Source organism: Camelina sativa, chromosome 13 (genome assembly GCF_000633955.1).
Source record: "Camelina sativa cultivar DH55 chromosome 13, Cs, whole genome shotgun sequence".
Taxonomy (NCBI): Eukaryota; Viridiplantae; Streptophyta; class Magnoliopsida; order Brassicales; family Brassicaceae; genus Camelina; species Camelina sativa.
The window spans coordinates 22,687,560-22,711,151 of NC_025697.1; the positions used below are offsets into that span (position 1 = coordinate 22,687,560).

Genomic DNA, 23,592 nt, shown 5'->3' on the forward strand with positions numbered 1-23,592 from the left:
TAATTTGCGATCCAAAATCAAATAAACCTAACAGTTTACCTAATTTGCGATCCAAAATCAAATAAACTTACCCTCTCAATCGAATTGATCCACTCTCTTCCGATTGAATCGCCTTCTCCTTCAATTCGCCTCCGATACCATCTCCATGACGATTCAAATCGCATGCCCTACAGTCGCCTCTGATAAGATCTCCGCCGATTCAAATCGCCTCCGACCCAACACTCGATTGATTCTTTAACCTCCGATTCATGCAGAACTTCCTTTGTCGGATCGAGAATTTGATCGCGACACAAAGAGAGAAAGAGAGAAAGAAAGAAAGAGAGAAAGAGAGAAAAAAAAATTCTTGCGTCATATTTTTTTAGTTTGTTTTCTATTTTGCTCTCGTCCAACCAAACAAAGACACGTAGAGCCTCTCACATCCGAAGAGAATCTATTATATAAGAGGATCTCTTTTGTTTTTTCTTTCTTTCTGATTTATTTTTTATTTGTAAAACACTAAAAACCCCACTAACAACCCCTATAGTACTACCGATAAAGAAGGTCTAAGGTGTTTAAGAATTCCTAAGAATGCGTCGACGTGCTCAATTATTGTTGGGTGTAATCTTTAATATATAAGCAAAAAAATTACATTTTTTTCTCTTCTCTCTCGCGACCAAGGTTGCGTAATTGATTGAGATTTCTCAATGATCTGTTGGAAGTAGAGTAGATTGATTTGATTTTTGGTCACCCTTCGTCTGTTCTTGGCCGTTAGCTCAGCCTCTCCACCGATGGTGGATCTCAACAGCGACTTTGGGTGAGTTAATCGACGACTTGGTTGGATGAAATCGGAGAGCACCAAATCGGAGCCTTTCCTTCACCAATTCGGAGATGTTCAATCACCAATCTCTTTCTCATGGTATGTTTGTCTTTATTTTTGAATCAATTTATGTTTAGTAGGGATTTAGAAACAGTAATTTTTGGATCACATTTGAAATTGATTCAGAGGCAATGTTGATGTTTTCTACTAAAATCTTAGAGCTTTGTAAACTGGTGACATAAAAATTCAGCTTTTGTGATTAGTCTTCTGATTCGTTGCCTTATTGTGGTTAAGATATACTTTAAGTCTCTGTAGTTTATCAAGCATTGTCTTTTGCTGCAGACTAGTATGATTGAATCGAACAAATTTTGTTTGTACGTCTTCTTGATAGATTGTTCTCTTGATATTGAAAGCCTTCAGTTTTGGTTGAAACTATTACTTGTCAGTTTGTGTTCATGCACTTTTAAAATGTGTATTCCTGAATTTTGTAGAAATGATTCGTATCTGGGTGATTGAGTTTACCAACAGAGAATGTTAAACCAACAGAGTGCCAGGAGCAAGTTGCTCAGGTAACTAATACATTTTTTTATGTCTTTGTTTGTAATTTTGTCCTCCTCTGTGGAATTATTCATTGTTAACAAACTTTCATCTTCTCCTAGGCTTTGTTTGTTGGTCTATTTAGTGTCTTCCCCTTCTCATTTAATGGTTGCATTCTGTTATACAGAGGGAAAATAATTTGATTTCCCATTGCAGGCACATGGATATCTCTGGCAACCGCAAAGTTGTTGTGATTTAATTACGTCCCATTCAGAAGGATAATGCGTCCTCCCAAGAAAGGTGCTGCTGTTCAATCAAAGGCCACGTAACAGGACTCTAACCTCTGTTCATGAAGCAATGCTCGAAGATGTTGCTTTCCCTGCTGAGATTGTTGGAAAGCGTACTTGTTACTGTCTTGATGGTTCCAAGATCATGAAGGTATTCTATCATCTATGAAAGAGTAAACTCAGATCTTTCTCTTCATGAGTTTAAGCTCATCTTTACCTTCTCTTTTAAATGTGTAAACATTTAAAACATTTATGTTTTACTTCAAATATTTTTATTTTGAAAACAATATTTTTCAAAAATAAGAATCTCATTAAGAAACTGACCATTGGAGGGGATAATTTTATTTCACCTACAAAAAGTTCTTAGTTTTAAAAAGTACACAATTTACTCTTAAAAGATTCTAAGAGTCTCAAAATTATAATCTTCCGATAAAGATGCTCTTACAACACATTGAAAAAAAAAAAAAAAAAGGCAAAGACAATAAGGTTTAATAAGCATGGCGGGGTGGGGGAGTGAGTCTAGTAGTCTTACTTGATGTATTGAGAGAGCCATTTAAAGCCTTCGCCATAACCCATTTTCCTAACGATGCTGCACATGAAAACCTCCAATGGCCTAACATTAGAATCCGTTAGATTCACTTTACCTTTTCCTGTTGTGAAGTTGGAGAGGCCGAGATGGTAACGTAGCTCGTCCTCTGATGCAGCATACGGTATGTCGATTTTGTTTCCTAGGATGAGGAACGGAACCTTGGCTAGAGATTCGTCCGAGAGAAGGGCGTCGAGTTCCTTTTTAGATTCTGCAAATCTCTCTTTGTCGTAAGCATCAACTAGGTAGACCACAGCATCGACCTGCAGAGAAAACAGAGTAATCATCCCATGATGGTTCATAAAAACTAGAATTGACAAAACCATCATAAAGAGATAAAAGAGAAATTTCAGAAAAAAAAAAAAAAAAGAAAGAACCTTAGCATAGTAATCTTTCCAAACCCTGCGAGCAATCTGATGACCACCCAAATCAAAAGCCTTGAACTTGATTTTCCCAATGCTGAGTTCTTCAGAGGTTGGATGCTGCGTCGGCTGATGCTGTACCAATCTCTATTTGTATTTTTTTTTTATATACCAAAATTCGAATTAAAAAGATTCAATTTAATAAGTCAATAACAACAATTACCTAAATCGATCCAAGTATAAAAGCTATCTCTACTCCAAAATCAGAAACTACTACTTAAAAATACAGGAACACGAATTCAAACATCAAAGAACTGGATCGAGCGAGAGAGAGATCGAACCTCGTCTTTCAACATGTGAAGCAAGGTGGTTTTACCAGCATTATCGAGTCCTAGAAACAAGATCTTAGCCTCTTTCTGCCATAACCCTAACGAAGCGAGTACGCCATAGAACCAATCAACCATGAACATGATGATGACCTCACTCGACTCTTACTGCTCAGATCATACAACCAACCACCACAAAAACTCTCAAGATTTATTCTCGATCTCGAGAGAGAGATGGGGAGTTTCAGGTTTTCTAATTTAGCTTTAGGAAGAAGACGAGTAAAAGGACGAGAAGAAGAACGGCAAGCTGTTCGGATTCTGGATATTGAAAAAGGTAAAAACGGCAAGCAGTGTAGTTTCCGAAATCACAATGGATGGATCTCGTCTGTGTCTCTTTTTACGTCCAATTAGAAGCCCATTTAGATATCTAACACAAACTATAATTTAGGAAAATTAGTTTTATATGTACATTTTTTACGGATATATCTAATTTTTTTTTTTTTTTTTTTTTTTTTTTTTTTTTTTTTTTTTTTTTTTTTTNCATTTTTCGTGATATATTCTTCAACAGAAAAGACAAGAATCTCTACCATGCAATATTTATACTTTCTGGCTGCGCAATTAAAGTTATAGCAGTATTATTTTTAATTAGTTGAACAAATCAATAATGTGCATAATACAAGAATCTATCTACCAGAAAAAATGATTAGTCGGCGAATTTTATAATTAGATGTTTCCTTTTAGTAATAGAAACCCCCAACAAAAATCCAACGTAGAAAGGATAAGGTCCCAAAACACAAAATGGAGATAAGCACAAATGTCAGCGTCTAATATAGTGACATGATATTTTGATATATAAAATTTTTAAATAACTCTTAAATTTTCTAGACTTTAGTTCGTTCCAGGAAGTTCTCTCCCAGACACAAATATCGAGGCGCCGCTAAAATCAAAACTCTTTGACGTCGGTGGGGTTCCGGCTCGCCGGCGTCGGGAAATCTCATCCTCTTTTCCCATCTGTTGCTTTTTTAATCTTCTTAGATCGATGTCTCAGTCTTTTTTCCCCTCTTTTTTCCCCTTTTTGCATCTTTCCCATACCTTTCGGGCCATTTACAAAAACCCTTGGTTCGCTGTGGATGAGCTCTTTTCCTGTTCTCGGCTTGCCAGCATCTCAATGTTTCCTGCCCAAACTGCAAAGACCAGGTTTTTTCTATCTTTACTTATGTTCTCTTGTAGACATTGCCTAGTTCCATTGGCTGAGCTCGTTGTCCGAAGACTGCAACTGAGAGTCCAATTGGTTAGCTTGTCTTGGATTAACTTTGTCTATGATAGGAACCTAAAATCTTCTCACTTTGTGCTAGTGTTTATTGGGTCTAAGTACTGGAATTATCAGGGCTTTTTCAACCCTATCCCATCTAGCGTTTCCAGCTCTCAGTCAAAACCCTCAATCCGCACCATGTTTGTGCTACCATCAACCCAGAAAACCATGCTTCCTCTGTTTTTATCATTGACAAACCGGCTACATGCTTTGTGTGGATTTCTTAATCTCTTTGGCAAAGGGCGCCTTATGAGAGAGAACCCACTTGTACTATTACGGTTTGTCATACATATTTGGTTTTCTCTAGTTTCTACTACCCTAGAATGGTCTGAATGTGACGGTGTGCAACTCTTTGGTCTATTGCCCTGGACTCTACTGTACTCATCCGACGAAGCTACACAACCATCCTTCAGCATCATCTCTACCAACCGAAACCTACTTGGCTTACCACTCGCCCATCAGACCAATCCTACTCTCCATCTCTCGCCAGCAAACCAGCTACGTGGACTTCTTAATCTCTTTGGTAAGCACCATAGGAGAGATAACTTTCCTGCTATAGCCCATCGAATCTATGCCAATGCATTGCTAATGCTCATGCTTCTCGCTCCAGTGAGACTCTTGGTTACGATTCTCCTTTTAACGTCAAAGTTTCTTATGACCATGACTAACCTTTCTTCCTACGAGTCCCTCGTGGAAGTTCTATCAAGCAACCGTGATCTCACATGTTCCAAGCGGCTTCCAAGCACTTGTATCAAAGCTCTCATGGACCATTGTTTGATGCTTTATTACTCTCTGTTTTTGGTTTTGGGGAAGCCTCTCTTTGTAATCTCTTTGTAACCCTTTTAAACCTTGAGGCTTTGACCTTCTATCTTTGTATTGTTGGTTTTTGAAGTGAATGAATCATCTGTTTGATAAAAAAAAAAAAAAAAGGTATTTTGATATATAATTGTTCAGTATAATAATAACAATAATAATTACATAACAATACTGATAATAACTAATATTATTATAACAAAATGAAGAGATAATTGTCTAGTGTCGTTGTGATATTTTGATATATATACATGGTTGTGTCTTCGTTTTAGATAGAAAACATCAGAGCATGGGATCATCGACGAATTATAATCCAAAAATGGATATTGACCTTAACAATATCTTCAATATGTGTTTTGTTAAAATAATGAAAGTAAAAAAACGTACTATGTCTATAGATAGCTAGTATGGTCAATCTTCATAAAAGCGTTACTCTTCTTTTTTTTTTACCTTTGATTTAGTACTTATTTACATATGTTGCCATTAAAAAGATGTATAATTGAATTATAGAAGCTGTACAATTTGTTTCTTAAAATCGATTTTTAGTTAATACAATAAAACATGACGAAATTATATGTTTTATTTAATATTTGTAAAGTATTTACGTGAAAACATCATATAGTTAACCGGTTGAAAAATAAAATAACAAATAGGTGAAAAAAAAAAGAACATGAATACTCTTTTCGCCAACATTAAAAAAAAAAAAGAATTACTAGGGATTTATTGTTTGTTTGTTTGGTACACTGATGATAGATTATTTTTTTTGGGATAAAAGTGGAACCCACGAGTTTAAAATTTCTGGTGTACTGAGCGCAGAGATGACCAGGCGACCGTTGATAAAGCAATCATACAATTCATATTCAAATTTGTTCCAACTTCATTGTTATATAAGTTTCACAGGTTGAAGTGTTGAACAAAAAAAAGAGAAAAAATAGTATATGTTACATCCATATATAATCATATATATATTTCCTTATATATATGAATCAGGTTACCTTAAAAAGAAAAACTCACATTCGTGTTATTTGATATAACTTATACTAATTATTACTAGTAGTTTGACAAAATGAACTTCCCCAGCCAGAAGAATGTATAAAAATCGACAATTCCAAAGAAGAAAAATTTAATTTTGATTGGCATTTATTGTGATGGGTGTGTTTTAGTTTGTTGCTGAACCAGTCAATCCTATGGTTTGACATTGTTAATTAATCCAAATATTTATTTAAAAATGCATGCAAAACTAAATATAAAAAAGGCAAGAAATGACAAGAAAAAGTTTGTGAATGAATTGAAAGCTAACCTAATCATGTATTATTCTTCTACACTTTCCTGTGTAAAAGAGTTTTTAGATCTAAAGACCACAGTGATTTGAAGGTTTGTAACTATTCTTGCAGACATATTACCCGTAAAGAAAACATCATCCAATCAAAAGATATACAAGTACGTAATAACTAGAGTAATCTTATTATTTTATACATATAGACATACTAGATGAGAAAAGTCGAGGTTTATGTTGACTTGTGTGATCTCATAGTTGACAAATCTCTTTTTCCCTCAACTCTTAAATTCGAAATTGAATTAATCATTCTTCCAGCTCTTATTTACTTAACCGCGTTTTGTTTTATTAAATCTTTTTTTTTAATTGTTTTTTTTTTCAATCACAATATCACATTGCTATAAACCCAATAAATATATATTTCTAGTTTCTTCCAATAATAAGTTCTTAAACAAACAAAAAAAGGTCTTAAAACACGACAAAAGCTGCCATGCAATATTAATATGTTAAGTAGTATTTAAATCCTGCATTGTTTCATGCAAAATATCATGAGTATTTTTTTTCGATTTTTCAACATATATGAATCTACATATGTGAACTTAATACTATTAAAAATCTATATGAACTCCAAATAAGAGGAGAAGTCAAAGTCTCTATCTTTAAAAATGATCTGAAAAAAAAAACTAGTAAAACAATGTTAACTGGGAGTCAAATGTTGTTGAATTGATGATTCTTTCCCATTTTTTTGTTGGTCAAAAGATTCATTAACAGTTTTTTTGCAATGTATTTGAATGAAATTTCAATATTATGTATTCATTTAGTTTGACATCAAACTCGTCTGCATATTGCGGGTTAAATCATGGATCCGTCATCATTTGTTTATTTATTTGATATAATTTCTGTAATTAGAAGAAGAAGAGGGAGAAAAAAAAACACAACATGTTAACAAGGAAATTGATTTTATTGGAATAATTAGAACGTTAAAAGAAGAAATTTGATTTTATTAGAATTTGAATAAAATAGACTTACTAAGGGTAAAATCGGAAATTCGTATACTATTTGATTGAAAAAGCTGTATATAATAAAGGTTTCAGACTCTCTCTTTCTCTCTGCCAAAAAAAAAAAAAGCTCTTCTTGAAGAAGATAATCAAAAAACAATCAAAACAAAACAGAGCAAGAAAATAAAAAAAAACAGAGAGACGAAGAAGAAGTATCAAAAGAATACGAAAAAGGATCAGTAAGAAAGAGAGAAAGATGATGGGAGATGTGGTTTTGTTCATAGACGACGACGAGAAGATGAATTCAAATAAACTGAGAATCACGCGTTGCAGAATCTGTCATGAAGAAGAAGAAGAAAGTTTTTTCGAAGTTCCTTGTGCTTGTTCAGGCACCGTTAAGGTACACAATTCATTTCACTTTTCTTTTTACCTTTTTTTTTGTTTTTTTTTGGTTCTCAAAATTTCGAAATTGATGTTTCCGGTGGTGATGATCAAATCAGTTCGCACACAGAAGCTGCATACAACGTTGGTGTGATGAGAAAGGAAACACAACTTGTGAAATCTGTCTTCAGGTATAATTTTCTTGGCTTCTTGATTTCGAAAAAAAAAAAAGTTTTTGTGATGTGGGCTTCGCTGTATTCAGATAATTAAAAAAATATATTTATGTTTTGTTTGTCTCCAAATTCTTTAGTTTCTTGAATTTGTCTAGTGCGTCACTGTTTCTTCATTGTTGTTTTGTCGTCAAATTATTTTAAATGCCGATAATGAATGAATTAAGGATAATAATTTGATTGTCGCAATCACCTGTGGACTTACGGCTCTTTTTATTTCTTCCTTCATTCAGTGAATTATATTATTATAAAATATAAAAAGTTGGAAAACCATATGATAATTAGGCTCTTTTTAAAAACCTATCTTTTGAGATATAACGAGTAGTACAAATTAAGAATATCAAGAAGCCATGCAGGTGTATAGAGATGGATACACAGCAGTTTCAAAACAATCTAAATTGATTGAAGAAGAAGAAGAAGAAGTCACAATCAGGTAAATAGATTAATTATTTTGTTAAGACTTAAGAAGAAGGCATTTTAAAAAATAAATAAAATAGATTGAAATTATGCAAAAATAATTGACCCCATTGACGTGGTTTCTTGATTCTTTCCTTGCTTACGCGTTTAAGGGGGAGATAGATAGCTTGCAAATAGTTTATTACTCAATATTCTACAAATAATTTATAAAAACAATTTATTAAAATTTTGCTAGTTTTGTTTTAATGGAACAGAGTAAATGGACGACGAAGAAGAAGAAGAAGTAGAAGATTAGTGTCTATAGCTGAATCCGAGTTGTCTCAGTGTGATTCTGTTGCTGATAGAGGAGCTTCCTTTTTCAGATCATTAACTTTTACTGTAAGTTCTATTTTTTTTCTTCTCTTTTGATCATTTTTAGTTTGGATAATTAGAAAGTTATTAGTAATATATGAATATAATAATATAAATTAGTTAAAAACAAATGATGAGACATTGGGGGAAAAGTCCATAGTTTAAGGAGCTCTAAAATAGATATGGCAACCACTATTTACTGTTTCATAGCTTTTTCTTTTTGTTTTGGCCAAATCTATTTCGTAGTTATGTGGCAAAGCCTATAAATGTGAATATTTTTGTTGTAAGTTGTTGTTTGTGTGTGTGATATTAATATATTATAATGTTTCTTTTTTCCCCACCATGAACAAAAAAACGAAATCTTTTAACTTATTTTTTTTTAAAATGAATGTACATGTTACCGTTATATATATCTTTGTCAATATTTTTTCATGATTCATAGTCTTTTTACCATTTAGTATGAAGTATTATTATGCTTTTTCTCCTCCATAGCTTTTACCATTTTTTTTTTGGAGTTCATTGCGAAATTGGGGTAAGAATGGTTGGAATGTTGTTGCAAAAAAAAAATAAAAATAAAGGACATAGGTTGGGTAAGTTGGTGGTTGGCCAAGAATTTGAGTTTTTAGCCCTTATTTACACATTATACAAAATCTTGTCTCACCTAAGACCACAACTCCTACCAATACAATGTCTTACCCTTTACCAAATCAGGATTAGTTTACATCTCATCATACTACCATACCATCCATTATTTGTATTGTTTTTTTTTTTTTTTGACAATCCACTATTTGTATTGTTTTATAAACAAAAATTGGGTAACTTGAGTTTTTTTTAATAAATAAATACATTTTTTTTTTGCAGCTTTCAGTGCTTTTGCTGATGAAACATACATTCGATGTGATTTATGGAACCGAAGAGTATCCATTCACAGTATTTACGGTAAAAATACTCTTCCTTTTAAACAACCAATCATTAACTCAGATTTTTTTTTTTTTTTTTAAATCCTTAGTAATATTTTTATCTTTTGTTTTCCATGTTTTATTAATATATGTATGAAATAATTTACAGGTACTAACATTAAAGGCCGTTGGGATACTATTGCCAATGTTTATAATAATTCGAACAATCGCAGCTATTCAAAAAAATCTTCGTCGTCTTCAGTATCATGTAAGTTACCGAATTTATTTTAATTTCGCAAAACTCCTACTATATTATACTACTACGTAACAAAAATATATTATTAGCATGTTTGTTCATATATATTCCAAATAAAATGCATGTGAGGTGTGAATATTACGATTCACGCATGCGAGTACGAATTAATAGTATGTAGGTACCACGTTTTGAGGATTTTGTTGTGACTTGTGATCATGTTCATGGCAAAAAAAATCTTTCTAAAGGAACTTTGACTTCGATTTTATCATTTAATGACAAATGTGAAATATTCAACTCTTTCTCTCTATATGTTTTTGACTTTTGGTGACGTTTGACTTTTGAAAATAGGAATCTGATGAAGAAGCTACGTTGAGCTCTGAGTCTGACGACGACTACAACTTGGAAGAAGAAGAAGATGATGATGATGAAGAGCAACAACAACATTTGGCTTAAACCTGCTACTTAACCAACTTAACGCATTTTTTCTTTCTTTCTTTCTAATTCTTCTTTTTTTCTTTTACGTAATGCATCTATTCGATGCTTATGGTCATTACAAAATTTACAAAGTATAATTAAAAAAAGAAAGTCATGTTTTTATTAATTCGCCTTCGCGTTTGAATATTTTCCATACCATTACAGTTGATAAAAAAAAATTCAAAAATATCATCTACTTAGCTATAAAACAAAAGAAAATTAAATAACAGTTTTTTTTTTCTTTTCACAATAGTCTCATTTTATTTCATCCAAGATTACAAAGACAAAGACGGATACTTAAACCGCTAACAAATACGGGAAAGTACCATAGCCACAAACCCAAACGAGGGAATTAAAGCCGGAAATATCTGATCTTCCGGAGACAAAAGCTGGCTAGTTGAAAGAACTAAATCCCAGAGACAAATCCCAAAAAGGAGAGACAAAAGGAGGAATTAAACCTCAAAATCAAACATAAAAGATTGAAATTTGAAATTCCACATAATTAAAACCAAAAACTCTAATCCAAATGCTTCCGATAAACATTTCCACAGAACAGGAAGATGACGAAGAGGAGCTACAGACAGGAGCCTCGAGCAGAACCGATCAAAAGAAAGCCTCCAAAACTGAAAGCCCAAGAAGGGAGCTATATCGAGCTCACACAGCCACAACAACGACAGAAATGAAAACGGCAAAGCAGCAAGGAAAGAGCACATAACCTAACCCATCACAACCACTTCAAAGAACCAGAAGAATCGAGAAAGCGAAGGTTCAAAGGACAACCTTGAAATCTGATTGGGGAAAACGCCAGAGAGGATACCCATTCCTTAACACGGACATTCGTCGGCCCAGTCAAAGGCCACCTACAGACCAAAAACTGGTAACGCCACGCAAGAGAAGGAATAGAGATCGAACTCACCGCATCGTCTTGAAACTAAACCTGAGCCCAACAAGAACTTAGAGAAGGATAGTAGATGCCTTTGCAGAAAATTACCTTCCGAATGATGAACCCACAAATCGAAACCTTAGCCAACGCAAAACACCAGCAACTCAAGAGGAGGTGACAGAGTCGAAGTAAAAGGAATCACAAATTGCAACCCAACAACTAAAACTAAGACATAACCCACAACAAACCACAAACAGAAGCAAAGAACCCCACATAAGCTAAGCTAACAGAAGTAGAGACAAACAGAGAGATTGAGGCCAACGAAAAAGCCTTCACAACTTCTTCATCAAAGGATGAAGTCGTTGCAAAGAAAGGACCACCGTTAAGAACCTTCGCCGGATGCAGATCTGAAATCGCACCACCACACCCAGAACCCTAATCTCAACACCACCGCTTAGCCTAGATTCATCCGATCCTAGAGAAAAACCTAGAAACAAAAAGCAATTAAACTAACTAATTCCCCTCACAGCGCCGTGGTGGCCGCCGGATAGGAACCACCGACGATTCTGATTTTTTTAAACCAGAAGAAGAAGAGGAGAGAGAAGAGAGAGTTCCCTAAAAGAAGGGAAAAAGTTTTTTATGTTTTAAATAACAGTTTGTTAATTCCAGTTTTATTTGTCAATTGTCACATTTCACTAAATTTTTACTATTTTGTTAATTGCTTGTGATAATTTTTTTATTTTTTTTTGGCTGACTTTGTTTCAACAATGAAGATGAAACAGAATCTGAGAGTACTCAAACATTCTATTCACAAAATTAACCGATCCTACTATATACAATCTCTGGAAAACCCAAAACTTACACAAAAGGCTTCAAAACCACACCTCAAAACTTAGTCTACCCGGAGTTTAAATTTTCGACTGACTCGGGTTTTAGATTTTGACACGAGGAAGCTTATGGATCGACACTGGTTAAAGGGTTACAAGAAGAATGGCAAAACAGAAAGGCATAGAGCTGTTAAATTAGCTGGTTAACTTGAGATATGTGTTGGCCATGGAGTGTAGCTTAGATAACGAGTCCTTTGAAGTAGAGTTTTCAGAGACTGATGCAACACTACTGATGATCTGCTTTATCATAGCTTCCAATTTTTCACCATCAGTTTTTCCATGTTTTTTACCGTACAAGGCCTCAAATTCTTGGGATTTTATCACGGCTCTCTGAAGTACGTAATCTGGAAGACCTATGGAGATTAAACCAATAAAAGTATGATGAGTGAATGCTTCTGTTTAAGTGAGAAGAAAAGGAAAGCTTGAGGCAAGTGAATTCGATGTTCTTACCAGCTAACCGAGCAACATTAACTCCATAGCTTTTAGGACATGCACCAGGTGTCAGTCTATAGAGAAATGTAACTTCTTCTACTCCACCAATTCCTTCTCCTACTTGACATGCCATATGGCAAAGTGAGACCTATCCAACAAACAATATCAAGATGGATCGGTTTTAGAGAAGTTTTCGAATACACACACAACCAGATGACTAATAGTCTCAAGTCTTTCAAACTCAGAAACTGAAGCAGACACTTTTCACAATACCTTTGGATTGGTTTGATAATCTACAGAGAGACGATGATAATGAGTAGAGAATAATCCTCTACACTGCACCTTGTCTATGAAGTGCTCAAGTACGGATTCCCTGTAAAAAGTTAAATATTTCAAATGAACTGAACAATAACAGTAAGTCCCAACAACAAGATACGCAAATAAATGATTCATCATACGCAATGGCTTGTCCATCCGATGTTGCTGTTCCTCGTCCAAGCTCATCTAGCACCACCAGCGAGTTTCGGGTAGCTGATGTCTGCATATTATTATATTATAACTTTCTATCAATGTGTTTGTTGTTATTTCACATAGTTTAACCAAAGCATGTGACCAACACTCAAAAAGGTAACAACGTGTAAGTTCCACATTACTTACCAACATCACCGCAGTTTCTGAAAGTTCTGTTAAAAACGTGCTCTGTCCTGCCATGATATGATCTTTTGCACCCATCCGCACACATATTCTGTCAACAGGCGAAACCTCAAAGGTTTCTGCTGGGACATCTGCTCCAATCTGTGAAAAGATCATCATTGCTTGAGTCTCTTTTATCAACATTTAAATGGGTCAAGGTCCATTGCCTTCAAATTTTTTTAAATGATAGCCTACCTGAGCCAAGATTACAGCCAAGCAAACTTGGCGAAGAAGGGTAGATTTTCCACCCATATTAGGGCCTGTGAGGAGGATGAAACTGGCTTTCTCAGCACCACCTATTTTTACATTATTTGGTACAAAAGAACCTCTGCCTAACGAATCACCCCTTAGAACTGGATGCCCTAGACCAGTGGCAGATAAGTGTGGAACATCATCAGATCTAGAACCTGATACTACTGGGCGGCATCTTACTCCTTCATAAGAATCACTTGCAAAAGCGAGGCTGATCAACACGTCGAGCTCTGCAATAGAAAGAATCCATGTCAACAATGTATCCACATAAACGTCAACAATGCATTGTTTCATAGAATGCATGCTTAATTCTACAAGACAATCTTCCACCCATCTTGCCTATAAGATGTAATTGAACTATACCTCTGCCTAAGATTCATTTTCGTCTGCATGCCTACTTCTAACTGAGGTTATAAAGTGTGGAATCAAACCCAATTCTAACTAGCTTGAAAAATGTTTACAACGAAAAGGGCCCAAGCGATGACCCACAAAGCTAGCACTGGGTGACAGTTAACAGGAACTGAAAACGAAATATACATATTCTGGACGAAGATGGTGACAATTTCTTAATACAAAAAATTATAAAACATGATATTGTCCATACCAGCTGTTGCAGAAACCAATTGTCTCCATTTTTCTTGATGCTCGCAGAAACGTCCAATTAATCTCTGTGAAATGCTCTTTAGAGCCGATTCTTTTTCAGAATTTGCTTGTGATAGCTCTTTTAATAATTTCTTGATGGTAGGAGTCCAATATCGGAAAACACCCTGAAAGAGAGTAAACAACAAGAAAATCTCATGTTTAAATTTAAGGGTCTATTTAGTAAATATATCCGCATTTACGAGAAGACTACATATCCTCACAATCATGAAACACGAGGCAGAAATACTCAACCATCATATCGACTTGTTGAGATGAAAGTGAAATGCCAATTTCTTTCGAAATGTACAATTTTTACCTTTTTCGATGAGCATAATTCATAATCATTAGGAACACTCCCACTTAAACTTTCAGGAACTTCCAAGAGGTATTCGTCTTTTCCAACTGTAACATAATTTATCTGGATAAAAAAAAAAATATCGCCAAAGCTCTGATTAGAAAATAAGAAAACCCTCGGTTGATTAGCCATTTAAAGAAAACAAAAAGTGAAGTAATTCTCACTGATGCATCTCCAAGTAATTTCCGTTGCTCTTTCAGATGTTTTTTCAAACTGAACTCAAATTCTTCTACTGCTTTGCAAGCACAATCATACTCTTCATCAGCTCCTTCATGGGGTATTACACGCCCCGAATTGTGAGCTTCTACCCAGTCAAAAGCATCCTTGAAATACTTAATGGAGGATGATATATTCGGAAGACTTTGACCTGACATAAAAATGATATTAGATGGTCTGCGATTTGCCAGGAGTTATTAAATGAAGCTCTGGATAGGCAGCAAATTGATGTACCAGGAGTTAATAAAGTAAGCAGACGCCTGGATTTATCATGCTTCAAAATAGCACGGAGAGAAGAGCATGCTTCTGCCATTGTTTCACAACCACGTAGAGTTGATATGAATTCTTGTACCAGCTTCTTTGCCGTATCTTCATATAACACCACTTTATCTCCGTTTCTCCCACTAGCTTCACTATTACACCACGTAGAGTTTATAACAAATATGTTTAGTAAATCTTTGGTATAAACATAGTGTAAGAATTAACATGTTCTCAGTCCAGCTAATCCCTTACATGCTAGAAAAAATACGTGCAATCAACCGTTCCATGTCTGGAAGTCTGGACAACGCCTTCCGGAATTCCAGTGAGTACGGAAGATTTTCACCCTGAAGGTAGGGGCAATACCATAACACATAGAGTTGTCAGATGGATAGTGTAAATGAAGAAGCAGCGTAAGCTTCATAATTAGTTGAAAGCATACGAAAGCATCATCTTAGCTAGTTAAACAAGCTAGTTAAACAGTGACAAAAACATGCTCCTGAACAGAAATGGGGAAATAGTGTAGTTCTGGAGAGATTCGTTAATTAAATAATAGAAATGAAAATGGATTAAATGGGAAACCAAGTTGACAAGTTATTTTCTAGTTGAGAAACAGAGAAACGTATCCTATTGCTTGTTAGAAGACTCACCCGCAGAATTGCTACAGCATCTTGTCGTTCCTTGATCAATTCCGTATTATATAAAGGTCTTGCCAGCCATGCTTTTAGTAACCGTTTCCCAGATGCAGTGACGCATTGATTCAGTTGAGCATACAGCGTTCTTCAAAAGAAAACATTCTTAGGTTAAGATCACATCAATCATTTAATAAAACATAGTAAGATTGAGAAAAAACTTTACCCCGAATAGCCTCCATTTCTACTGTTTTCAAATATCTCAAGGTTTTCGAGAGCAGCAGCATCAAGAACCATGTGCTGTTTCTCATTAACGTTGCTGAAATCACAGTAAGGCAGGTATTCAAACTTGGCAAATCTAAGCAGACTCTCATCCAAGAATGCTTGTCGCAGGTAGTAAATGGCACCACCAAGAGCAGAGAGTGCCAGGCTGCCATTCTTATCTTCAGTTGCTAATTCAGTCAGCATTTTTGGAAGGAAGCTTGAACCATCACCTAGAATCTTTTCCTCACTAGAATAAGCCGAAGACGGTTGACAACTGATTCGATTGTAGAAAATTCCAACTTCATGCATGGTCTTCTCTGCATCCCAGAATTCAGAAAGTGGGACCAGATTATTTACCAAGGGATTTCTGGTTTGTCTAACTATTGTTCTCTCGGTTGCAGTACTCAACACCTTAGCTGGTTTAATAATTTCAACCGGCCTTATCTCAGATAGCAGGCAAGATAATGCACTGCAATCTCGATCATCCTTGAACTGGTAGGAACGGAAAAAAAATGCCATCAATTAGAATAGAAGAGTCAAAAAAAAAAAATCCCCCAAGACTGTTCCTAAGAGAGTGATAATTCGAGAAATGTTACGTATGCTAAGTGCAACCAGGCACCAAAATCCAACGACTAGAACTCACCTGGCCCAGCATTATCTTCTTTGTCGCAACATCAACCAAACAGACACCAAAAATGTGCTCTGCTTTCTGATCAGTTAAACTTTCTCCTCCTTCAGTCAATGCCATTAGATAAGATGCATCCGGATTAGTTGATAGCATCTCCCCATCTGTCAGCGTGCCTTTTGTAACAACTGCACATATTTCACGCTTCACAACCTACAAAAACAGGAGGAGCGTCACTAGGAGTCCTCCCTATCATAATTTTTCTAAACTGGCATCAGCCAAGGTGAACAAATTTTAGTTTCAAGAGCAAACAAATTAATTTACTTGAAACTGATGATGCCTACAAAATTAAATTCATAGTGGGACATACTTTATCCTTGGAACCTTTCTCTTTTCGCCGTTGCTCCAGCTGATCAGGTGTTTCTGTTTGCTCCACTACTAAAACCCGATAGCCCTGTTCCATTCAATCCAATCAAATTTCTTTCTAACCCAAAGTATAACTTCTGCCCATGAATGTAATTTCACCACTCGTAAAAAGAAATAGATAATGCTTGAAGTGGAGTAGCTATAATTCTGGACACAAACCTTTCTAACTAGTTTCTCGATGTTTACAGAGAAATTCTTCTCCGGAAATCCACAATGAGGTTGTTCTCCCTACAAAACAAATGCATATGTCAGATACTTGCAAAGAGAGAAACATTAGAAACAATACATGATAAATTTGTAATGTAACACCAATAAAAAGAAACTTTTTAGCATGATCTGATGCCAGATCTTTGGGTTTTTGGACAGTTTAAAAAGATGTATTCAAATGCGTCAACTAGTTATGAGTACAAAGAGTTACCTTCATGTACTGGATATCAAGTTCCTTGGCTCCTACATGTGCGTCCATCTCAAAAAGCTCATAGAATTTACCCATCTGCTTGTCACAAAAGAAGACTATTTATCCGAGAATCTCCCATCAATTAATAAGTTCTAACTAAAGAAGTAATTACTGTTCTACCTTGAAGAATACAACTTTGTCCATATGCTTTGATTTAAACTCCCACCATTGTCTCTGAAATAAGGCCATAAAATCAAATAAGCGAAAGTTGATTAGCTTCACCAAATATCCTGAACCCGATTTACATGTGCTCTTCTTACCTGGCCCCCTGTTAACTTTTTCACAAAATCAGGAGGAAGGTAGAGTGTCCTCGGATCATAATTCTCATCGGTAGGGCGTCTCCTTTTAGCATCCCTTCGGTCCCTGTTCACCAGAAATAATTTTCAAGAACAAACTTAGCTTAAATAAAAATCATGCAGCATAATAGTACATCATGAAGTTAAAAAGAAAATTAGAGATGTTACTGCAAGTAGAAAAAATATTGCTTAAGAGACGAAGTACCCTTATGTGTATCTAAATAAACTGGAAGTTAACAGAGACATTCTAGATTCTCTAAATTATCTACTCTTAACCACCGTAGCAAATGGCCTCTAAGATGGAAACAAATTTGTCAGAGACTTACACTCCCAGGAAGCGGAATTTTTCAGATTCACGAGCACCAAATCTAGCCAGAGCATCTCCATCCAATATGTTATCGTCCAAACCATTGACTACCTTAACAGCTGAATTAAGACACAAAGAATATTTAGCAACCAACAACAAATACTATCTGAAACCACAGTCAGAGCAAAAGACATATCACAAACCGAAGATGAAAAAACAAGCATGATATGTTAACAACAAGAGACTCTTAGGTTTACCTTCTACAATCTTCGTCGGAGGCTCCACAACAGAAGCCTTAAAACCTTTCAAAATAGTGTCTTTATCAGTCCTGCTTTTCTTCTCACTGCCTGACTTCGTTACTTCACTAGTCTTCCGCTTTCTAGAGTCAGTTTTGGAAACTCTATTAACCTTGGGAGTTTCTTCATCTTTCTCTTCCAAGAGCTCTTCTTCATCCATCTCATTTTCATCAACCAATTCCACATCATCATCTTCTTCACTCTCGCATACCTCCTTCCCCACGTTCTTTCCCCAGTCTTCATCGCTAGAATCATCACCATCACTTTTATTTTCTTTCTCTTCTTCCACATCACCCATCTCCACATCATCATCATCCGTGACAACTTTTCTCAAAGCCGAAGCGCCTCGTCTCAATCGCTTAAACCTATCTCCTGATTTCGCCCCAACAACCCACTCAATCTTCTCCTTCCTTAAATCCAAAGACTCTTCTTCCCCATCTTCATACTCGACTACATGCTTACCCTCACCCTTATCATAAAAAGTCACGCTCCCATCGTACCATCTCTTATCCAACGGCCAGAAAACCCTAACCTGCTTTCCCACCACCTCGTCCCCGTACGTGATTTCCGTCGATTGAGGAGGCGAAGGAGTCTGTCCGATGACGAGCAAAGGCTTCTTAAACTTGGACTGTATAGGAGAAGGAGTCGCAGGACCAGGGCTAGGACTGCGAGCAGGAGGATCGGGATTAGGGTTCAATTTGGGAGTTTTCTTAGGCGGTGACGGAGACGGATAATTAGGGTTAGGGTTGTTAGATTTGGGGGTTTTCTTATTGGGAAGAGATGGAGCTGGTGACGGAGACGGAGAAGAAGAAGATGAAGCAGATTTCCCAAAGAAAGAGGTAATTTGACGCTGCTGGTTCACCAACGGAGATCTTCCACTGATCTGACGACGAGACGGAGCCATCGGAGAGTGAAAAAAAAAAAGCGAAAGAGATTTGAGAGAGAGAGAGAGAAGGGAAGTGAAACAGCCGGCGAAGGTAGTGAGAGAGTGTGATTGATGAGAAAAGCCTATTATTATGTAGAGTAGAGGGATAGCGCGGGAGTATTTCACCGGGAAAAACGCCGGCGAAACTTGCAAATTGGCGGGAAACAACGCCTTAGTAAAAAAATACTAGGAAAATAGTACTCTTTCCCTGATTCTCTCTCTGTCCGTCTCTCGAGATATTCATGCCGTTAAAGCTTTGCCCGGTATAGCTAGCTATCAAAACCGGTCCTAAACCGGAATTAACCTCTGAACCAAATTATAACATTACAAAGCTTTTATAAAAAGTTCAGTCTTTCATAAATCTAAAATTTTGTAGTGTATTTGAATTTTTTTTTTTCTAAAATAATGGTGTCTTTTCGAAATCATCATTGTAAGTTTGTAATACACTAACACTGAAATCAAAGTAAACATGTGATCTAAGTAACCATGAATATACATACTTTGGTTAAAAATAATTTAATCAAACCAAGATCAAAACCAAAGTGAACCAACATCAACAAGTATCTTCTTTTAGTTTTTTAACTTTATTAGTTTTTTATTCTAACTTTATTTAGCTAAAAAATTCAACAGCAACAGGCGAATAATTCATCATATAGACCAAATCACCTCTAAAATTCCAAGAATTATATAAAAGTAAATTTTGTTTGGCATTTCTGAAACAGGTAAAATAAAAAGATCACTTCTACAAAATCCACTTCTACTGTCTCTAAGTTAAGACATGTAATAGACAATAAAGACGCAGACATAACATAATAACTTGATAAGACCATTACTGATCTTTTTTTGTTTTTTGGGTAAATAGAGAGGGGGTCTCAAATAAAACGGATGTCAAAGGTGTTAGGATCGATCTGCCAAACATTCAAAGCTGCATATTCCTCCAAACACTCCTTTAGCTGAGCCTCGCTGTATCCCTGTTTACACACCCAAATAACTCGTCTCAGCGATTATCCACCTATCAGAATAACACGAAGATGAACAAGTAACTAACCTTTCTGGAGATCCAGTTAAGAGCGTTTGCATAGCTCACATGGGTCCTGTTAGATCTTGCAGCTTCGTCTCTTATGATTGAATATGTGTCTGATATCGCATCCAGTCCTGCTTTTTGTCTGTCATCCGCATACAGTGATATTTTCGACATCTGCATCAGTCTAAGCGCCTCATCCACATCACTCTGTGCTACTGATTCTGAGAATCTCAACCTTGCTAGTGCCTACAGAGCCAATAAAGCAAATATATTCACACTCAATAGACAAACTTGTTTACTCAAATTTGTGCCACAACTCCTACTTCAATTCCTTTATTTCTACTTACAGCGGATATTCGCAGAATGCTGAGGAGAGTTCTCACTGTTGTATAAGAATGCGGAGTATTTGATTTCGCTTCTTCTTGCCTGATGCTGGAATAAGCTGTTGCTATGTATTCTTCTAACTCCGCTGGTACGTATGGCGATAATCTTCTCGCAGCGGAAATGTATGCACTAGAGAACCAGATATGCTCATGTTAGAGCCTGTGACTCTGTAAAACAAGAGAGTGTTACTGAAGTGATTTAACTTACCGGAGAATATTGGGTTCCAGCGGCTCGAAGCCCAGCGCAGGAGATTCTTCTGTCTGGTGCACGTGAAGCACATGCTTAGCCAATTCAAGGTCGCTGTCCATATCAGCTCGATCTAAGATCAACCACAGAAGATCAAATCTTGAAAGAAGGGCTGGTGGAAGATTAATGTTTTCAGCTGGAGTTCTTCGCAAATCATATCTTCCCCTGCATAGCCACAAAAGATGCAGAGTTCAATAACCATTAGCAATGATCCCACACCTTTGATAAGTTTTTTATTCATGTCATAAAAGGTCAATTACCAGGCTGGATTGGCTGCGGCAAGAACAGCTGTTCGAGCATTCAAGGACGTGGTAATCCCAGCTTTCGCAATGCTTACAGTTTGCTGCTCCATGACCTCATGAATTGCAGTACGATCTGATTCATCCATCTTATCAAACTCATCAATTGCACAGATTCCCATGTCAGCCAACACCTGAAATTAAGCTTGTATCAATCTTCTAAATCATATAGCTTTTTAGCAATACATCATGTTCTAGGATATCTAACGTGAAGAATCATTGTATCTCACCAGTGCTCCTCCTTCTAAAACCATCTCATTTGTTACTTGATCTCTCATAACAGCGGCAGTTAGACCANGATATGCTCATGTTAGAGCCTGTGACTCTGTAAAACAAGAGAGTGTTACTGAAGTGATTTAACTTACCGGAGAATATTGGGTTCCAGCGGCTCGAAGCCCAGCGCAGGAGATTCTTCTGTCTGGTGCACGTGAAGCACATGCTTAGCCAATTCAAGGTCGCTNTAATAATAATTATAAAGATGCTTTCTGATATTGTGCACACACCATAGCTGCTTTGTAACTTAAGCAAATGCCAAAAACATGGAATAGGTTACTAAATCGGAAAATTTCATTAGTGTTGAAGTGTAACAATGCCTTACTCCTCATATTTCTTCTTGAAATGAGTAACAGACGTTGCTTCCAGATAGGTGTCCGCTACTAAGCCAGCTCGAAGTGCCTTAAACCCAGTGTAAGGAATGGGAAGAAAAATTCCTGAGAATTCAACAACGTCACCTGGTGATACCTGCAAGGGTCCAAGGAAATTTAAGAAATTAACAATTCCACTATAATAAATGACGCTGAAATCACAATATCCATAGATAAAATCCCAGTACAGCAATGGAAAAATTCCTGTTGAATGCAGGGAAGGTATTGATATAATTTTTATTATTGCTAAGCTGCACCATAAAAATGTTATTTACTTTGCATCTAATGAAGATTTAGGACAGTGTTCACTGTTTCCTTTCGGAGCTGTTAAACCCGTTAAGTAGAGTGTTTTGTTTTTTCAACAACTTTCAACATATGCCTTTAAATTGAACAATAACTTCTCAGTGGACTATCCTAAGCAATACAGCTATTGATTCCTAACGGAGAACAAATAGACTCCTATAGTAGCATGAGATAGAGGTCAAGAAAAGCAACCTTTCTTGTCAACTCTCCTCTTAGATGAACAGTCATCGACCTCGGAATATGCCCTTTAGGTACATGTTCAGCCAACTCTTGCATCTTAGCCTGCAAAATATTGTTTTTTTACTCATTAGTTTGATATCAGTGCATTCACATAAATGACAGTCATTGACCAGAACAGAACCTCCTGAAACTTTAGAAACTTTGAAGCTCTGAGCTGAAGGATGGGATTTCCGGCTTTGCTATTAACGCGACAGCGGCTGGAGGGGCACTTAAACAAAGGCATGAAGACTCTAGATGTAACTTCCTGATTTGGCAGGTAAAAGAAAGATAATCAGAGTTAGGAGTTAGCAAAATAAAAAAGAAACTACAAACTGGCAGGCATAGTTAAGGTACCTGGTAAATTTCATGACCACAATCTTCACATGTGTAAACAGCAACAGCCATTAGTGGCTTGACATCCGAACAGCGGGTCACAATACCAGATATTTTAACAAGTTGCCCAATGTGTGAAGCCTTAACCTCCCTGATGGTAGATGGCTTTACCTTTGAAGGAGCTTTAAAATAAACCTCACTGAATCAAAAGTAGATTCATTAGCTAACTCTTTTTTGAAAGAAAAATCCAACCTAAATTGAATGGATTCAGTCAAAAAAAAAAAGGGAAATAACAGTCTTCAACTAGGCTACAAGCGGTAATTCACAAACAATGAAAGATTCTCTCACACAAATAAACTAGATTACCAGAAAAAGCTACAAAAAGATTTAAGTAAACCCGACTAAGCTACAACAAATCAACTCAAAGAGCGTTGTGAACTTACTAAAATCTTTTAACCTCAGAAGGAATCTGCTGGTGCGGGTCAGAAACATCTGCATTATCAGTCCCAGCGTCAGCTCTCTGAGTCATGAGAATATCATGATCATCATCCGGAAATGCTTCAGTGGGTTCGGGTAGCAACTCGTCAACAGCAGCGGAGAAAATGGAAACATAACGGCGAGTGTTTTCAGTCAACCGTCCGAGAAACTCCTCAATATCACCCTCATACTATACAACAACATCAAAGAAATTAGTAACTTCATATCCAATTGCAACATCCAAACAAGAGATTTAAAAAAAAAAAAAACTCACATTGAATAAGTCATCAAGATCGACCGTAATAGCTCGAATCTTACGATTTGAAACCTCTTGCTACACAAATCATTAAATAGAACATAACTNAGCAACTGCTTTCTAATCAGTGTAGTCTTTCTCATAAAAGATAGCAAGATGACAGAAGACTTCACCTTCATCCCATCCTTTAATTGCCTGTGAGGAGCACCCACAAGAAGGAGAAGCAAAGCTTTTTTAATATCTTCATGTCCATAAATCTC

The 23,592-nt window shown here is 36.2% G+C and overlaps 3 protein-coding genes, 1 long non-coding RNA gene and 1 pseudogene across 4 annotated transcripts; 2 read left to right on the forward strand and 3 right to left on the reverse strand.

The window, feature by feature from the left end:
- On the forward strand, nucleotides 528-2,222 carry LOC104737576. The gene is made up of 3 exons (XR_759756.2): nucleotides 528-895; nucleotides 1,288-1,365; nucleotides 1,550-2,222. It is a non-coding gene; the product is annotated as an uncharacterized LOC104737576 (long non-coding RNA).
- LOC104737575 (GTP-binding protein SAR1A) lies at nucleotides 1,947-3,163 on the reverse strand. Its single transcript, XM_010457782.2, has 3 exons — nucleotides 2,910-3,163; nucleotides 2,584-2,715; nucleotides 1,947-2,469 (listed from the first exon to the last, which is right to left on the reverse strand). The coding sequence occupies exons 1-3, from the start codon at nucleotides 3,036-3,038 to the stop codon at nucleotides 2,149-2,151; spliced, it is 582 nt and encodes a 193-aa protein (XP_010456084.1). The 5' UTR covers nucleotides 3,039-3,163; the 3' UTR covers nucleotides 1,947-2,148.
- LOC104737577 lies at nucleotides 7,430-10,428 on the forward strand. Its single transcript, XM_010457784.1, has 7 exons — nucleotides 7,430-7,693; nucleotides 7,794-7,865; nucleotides 8,261-8,337; nucleotides 8,576-8,699; nucleotides 9,534-9,611; nucleotides 9,741-9,839; nucleotides 10,176-10,428. The coding sequence occupies exons 1-7, from the start codon at nucleotides 7,550-7,552 to the stop codon at nucleotides 10,278-10,280; spliced, it is 699 nt and encodes a 232-aa protein (XP_010456086.1). The 5' UTR covers nucleotides 7,430-7,549; the 3' UTR covers nucleotides 10,281-10,428.
- LOC104737578 (DNA mismatch repair protein MSH6) lies at nucleotides 11,990-19,349 on the reverse strand. Its single transcript, XM_010457785.2, has 21 exons — nucleotides 18,184-19,349; nucleotides 17,946-18,045; nucleotides 17,584-17,686; nucleotides 17,444-17,497; nucleotides 17,285-17,359; nucleotides 17,026-17,094; nucleotides 16,811-16,894; nucleotides 16,459-16,653; nucleotides 15,778-16,307; nucleotides 15,570-15,699; nucleotides 15,175-15,266; nucleotides 14,896-15,074; nucleotides 14,610-14,812; nucleotides 14,407-14,508; nucleotides 14,053-14,215; nucleotides 13,392-13,678; nucleotides 13,161-13,298; nucleotides 12,962-13,041; nucleotides 12,777-12,876; nucleotides 12,522-12,651; nucleotides 11,990-12,424 (listed from the first exon to the last, which is right to left on the reverse strand). The coding sequence occupies exons 1-21, from the start codon at nucleotides 19,124-19,126 to the stop codon at nucleotides 12,207-12,209; spliced, it is 3,975 nt and encodes a 1,324-aa protein (XP_010456087.1). The 5' UTR covers nucleotides 19,127-19,349; the 3' UTR covers nucleotides 11,990-12,206.
- Nucleotides 19,815-23,592, reverse strand: part of LOC104737579 — a 4,492-nt pseudogene continuing 714 nt past the window's right edge.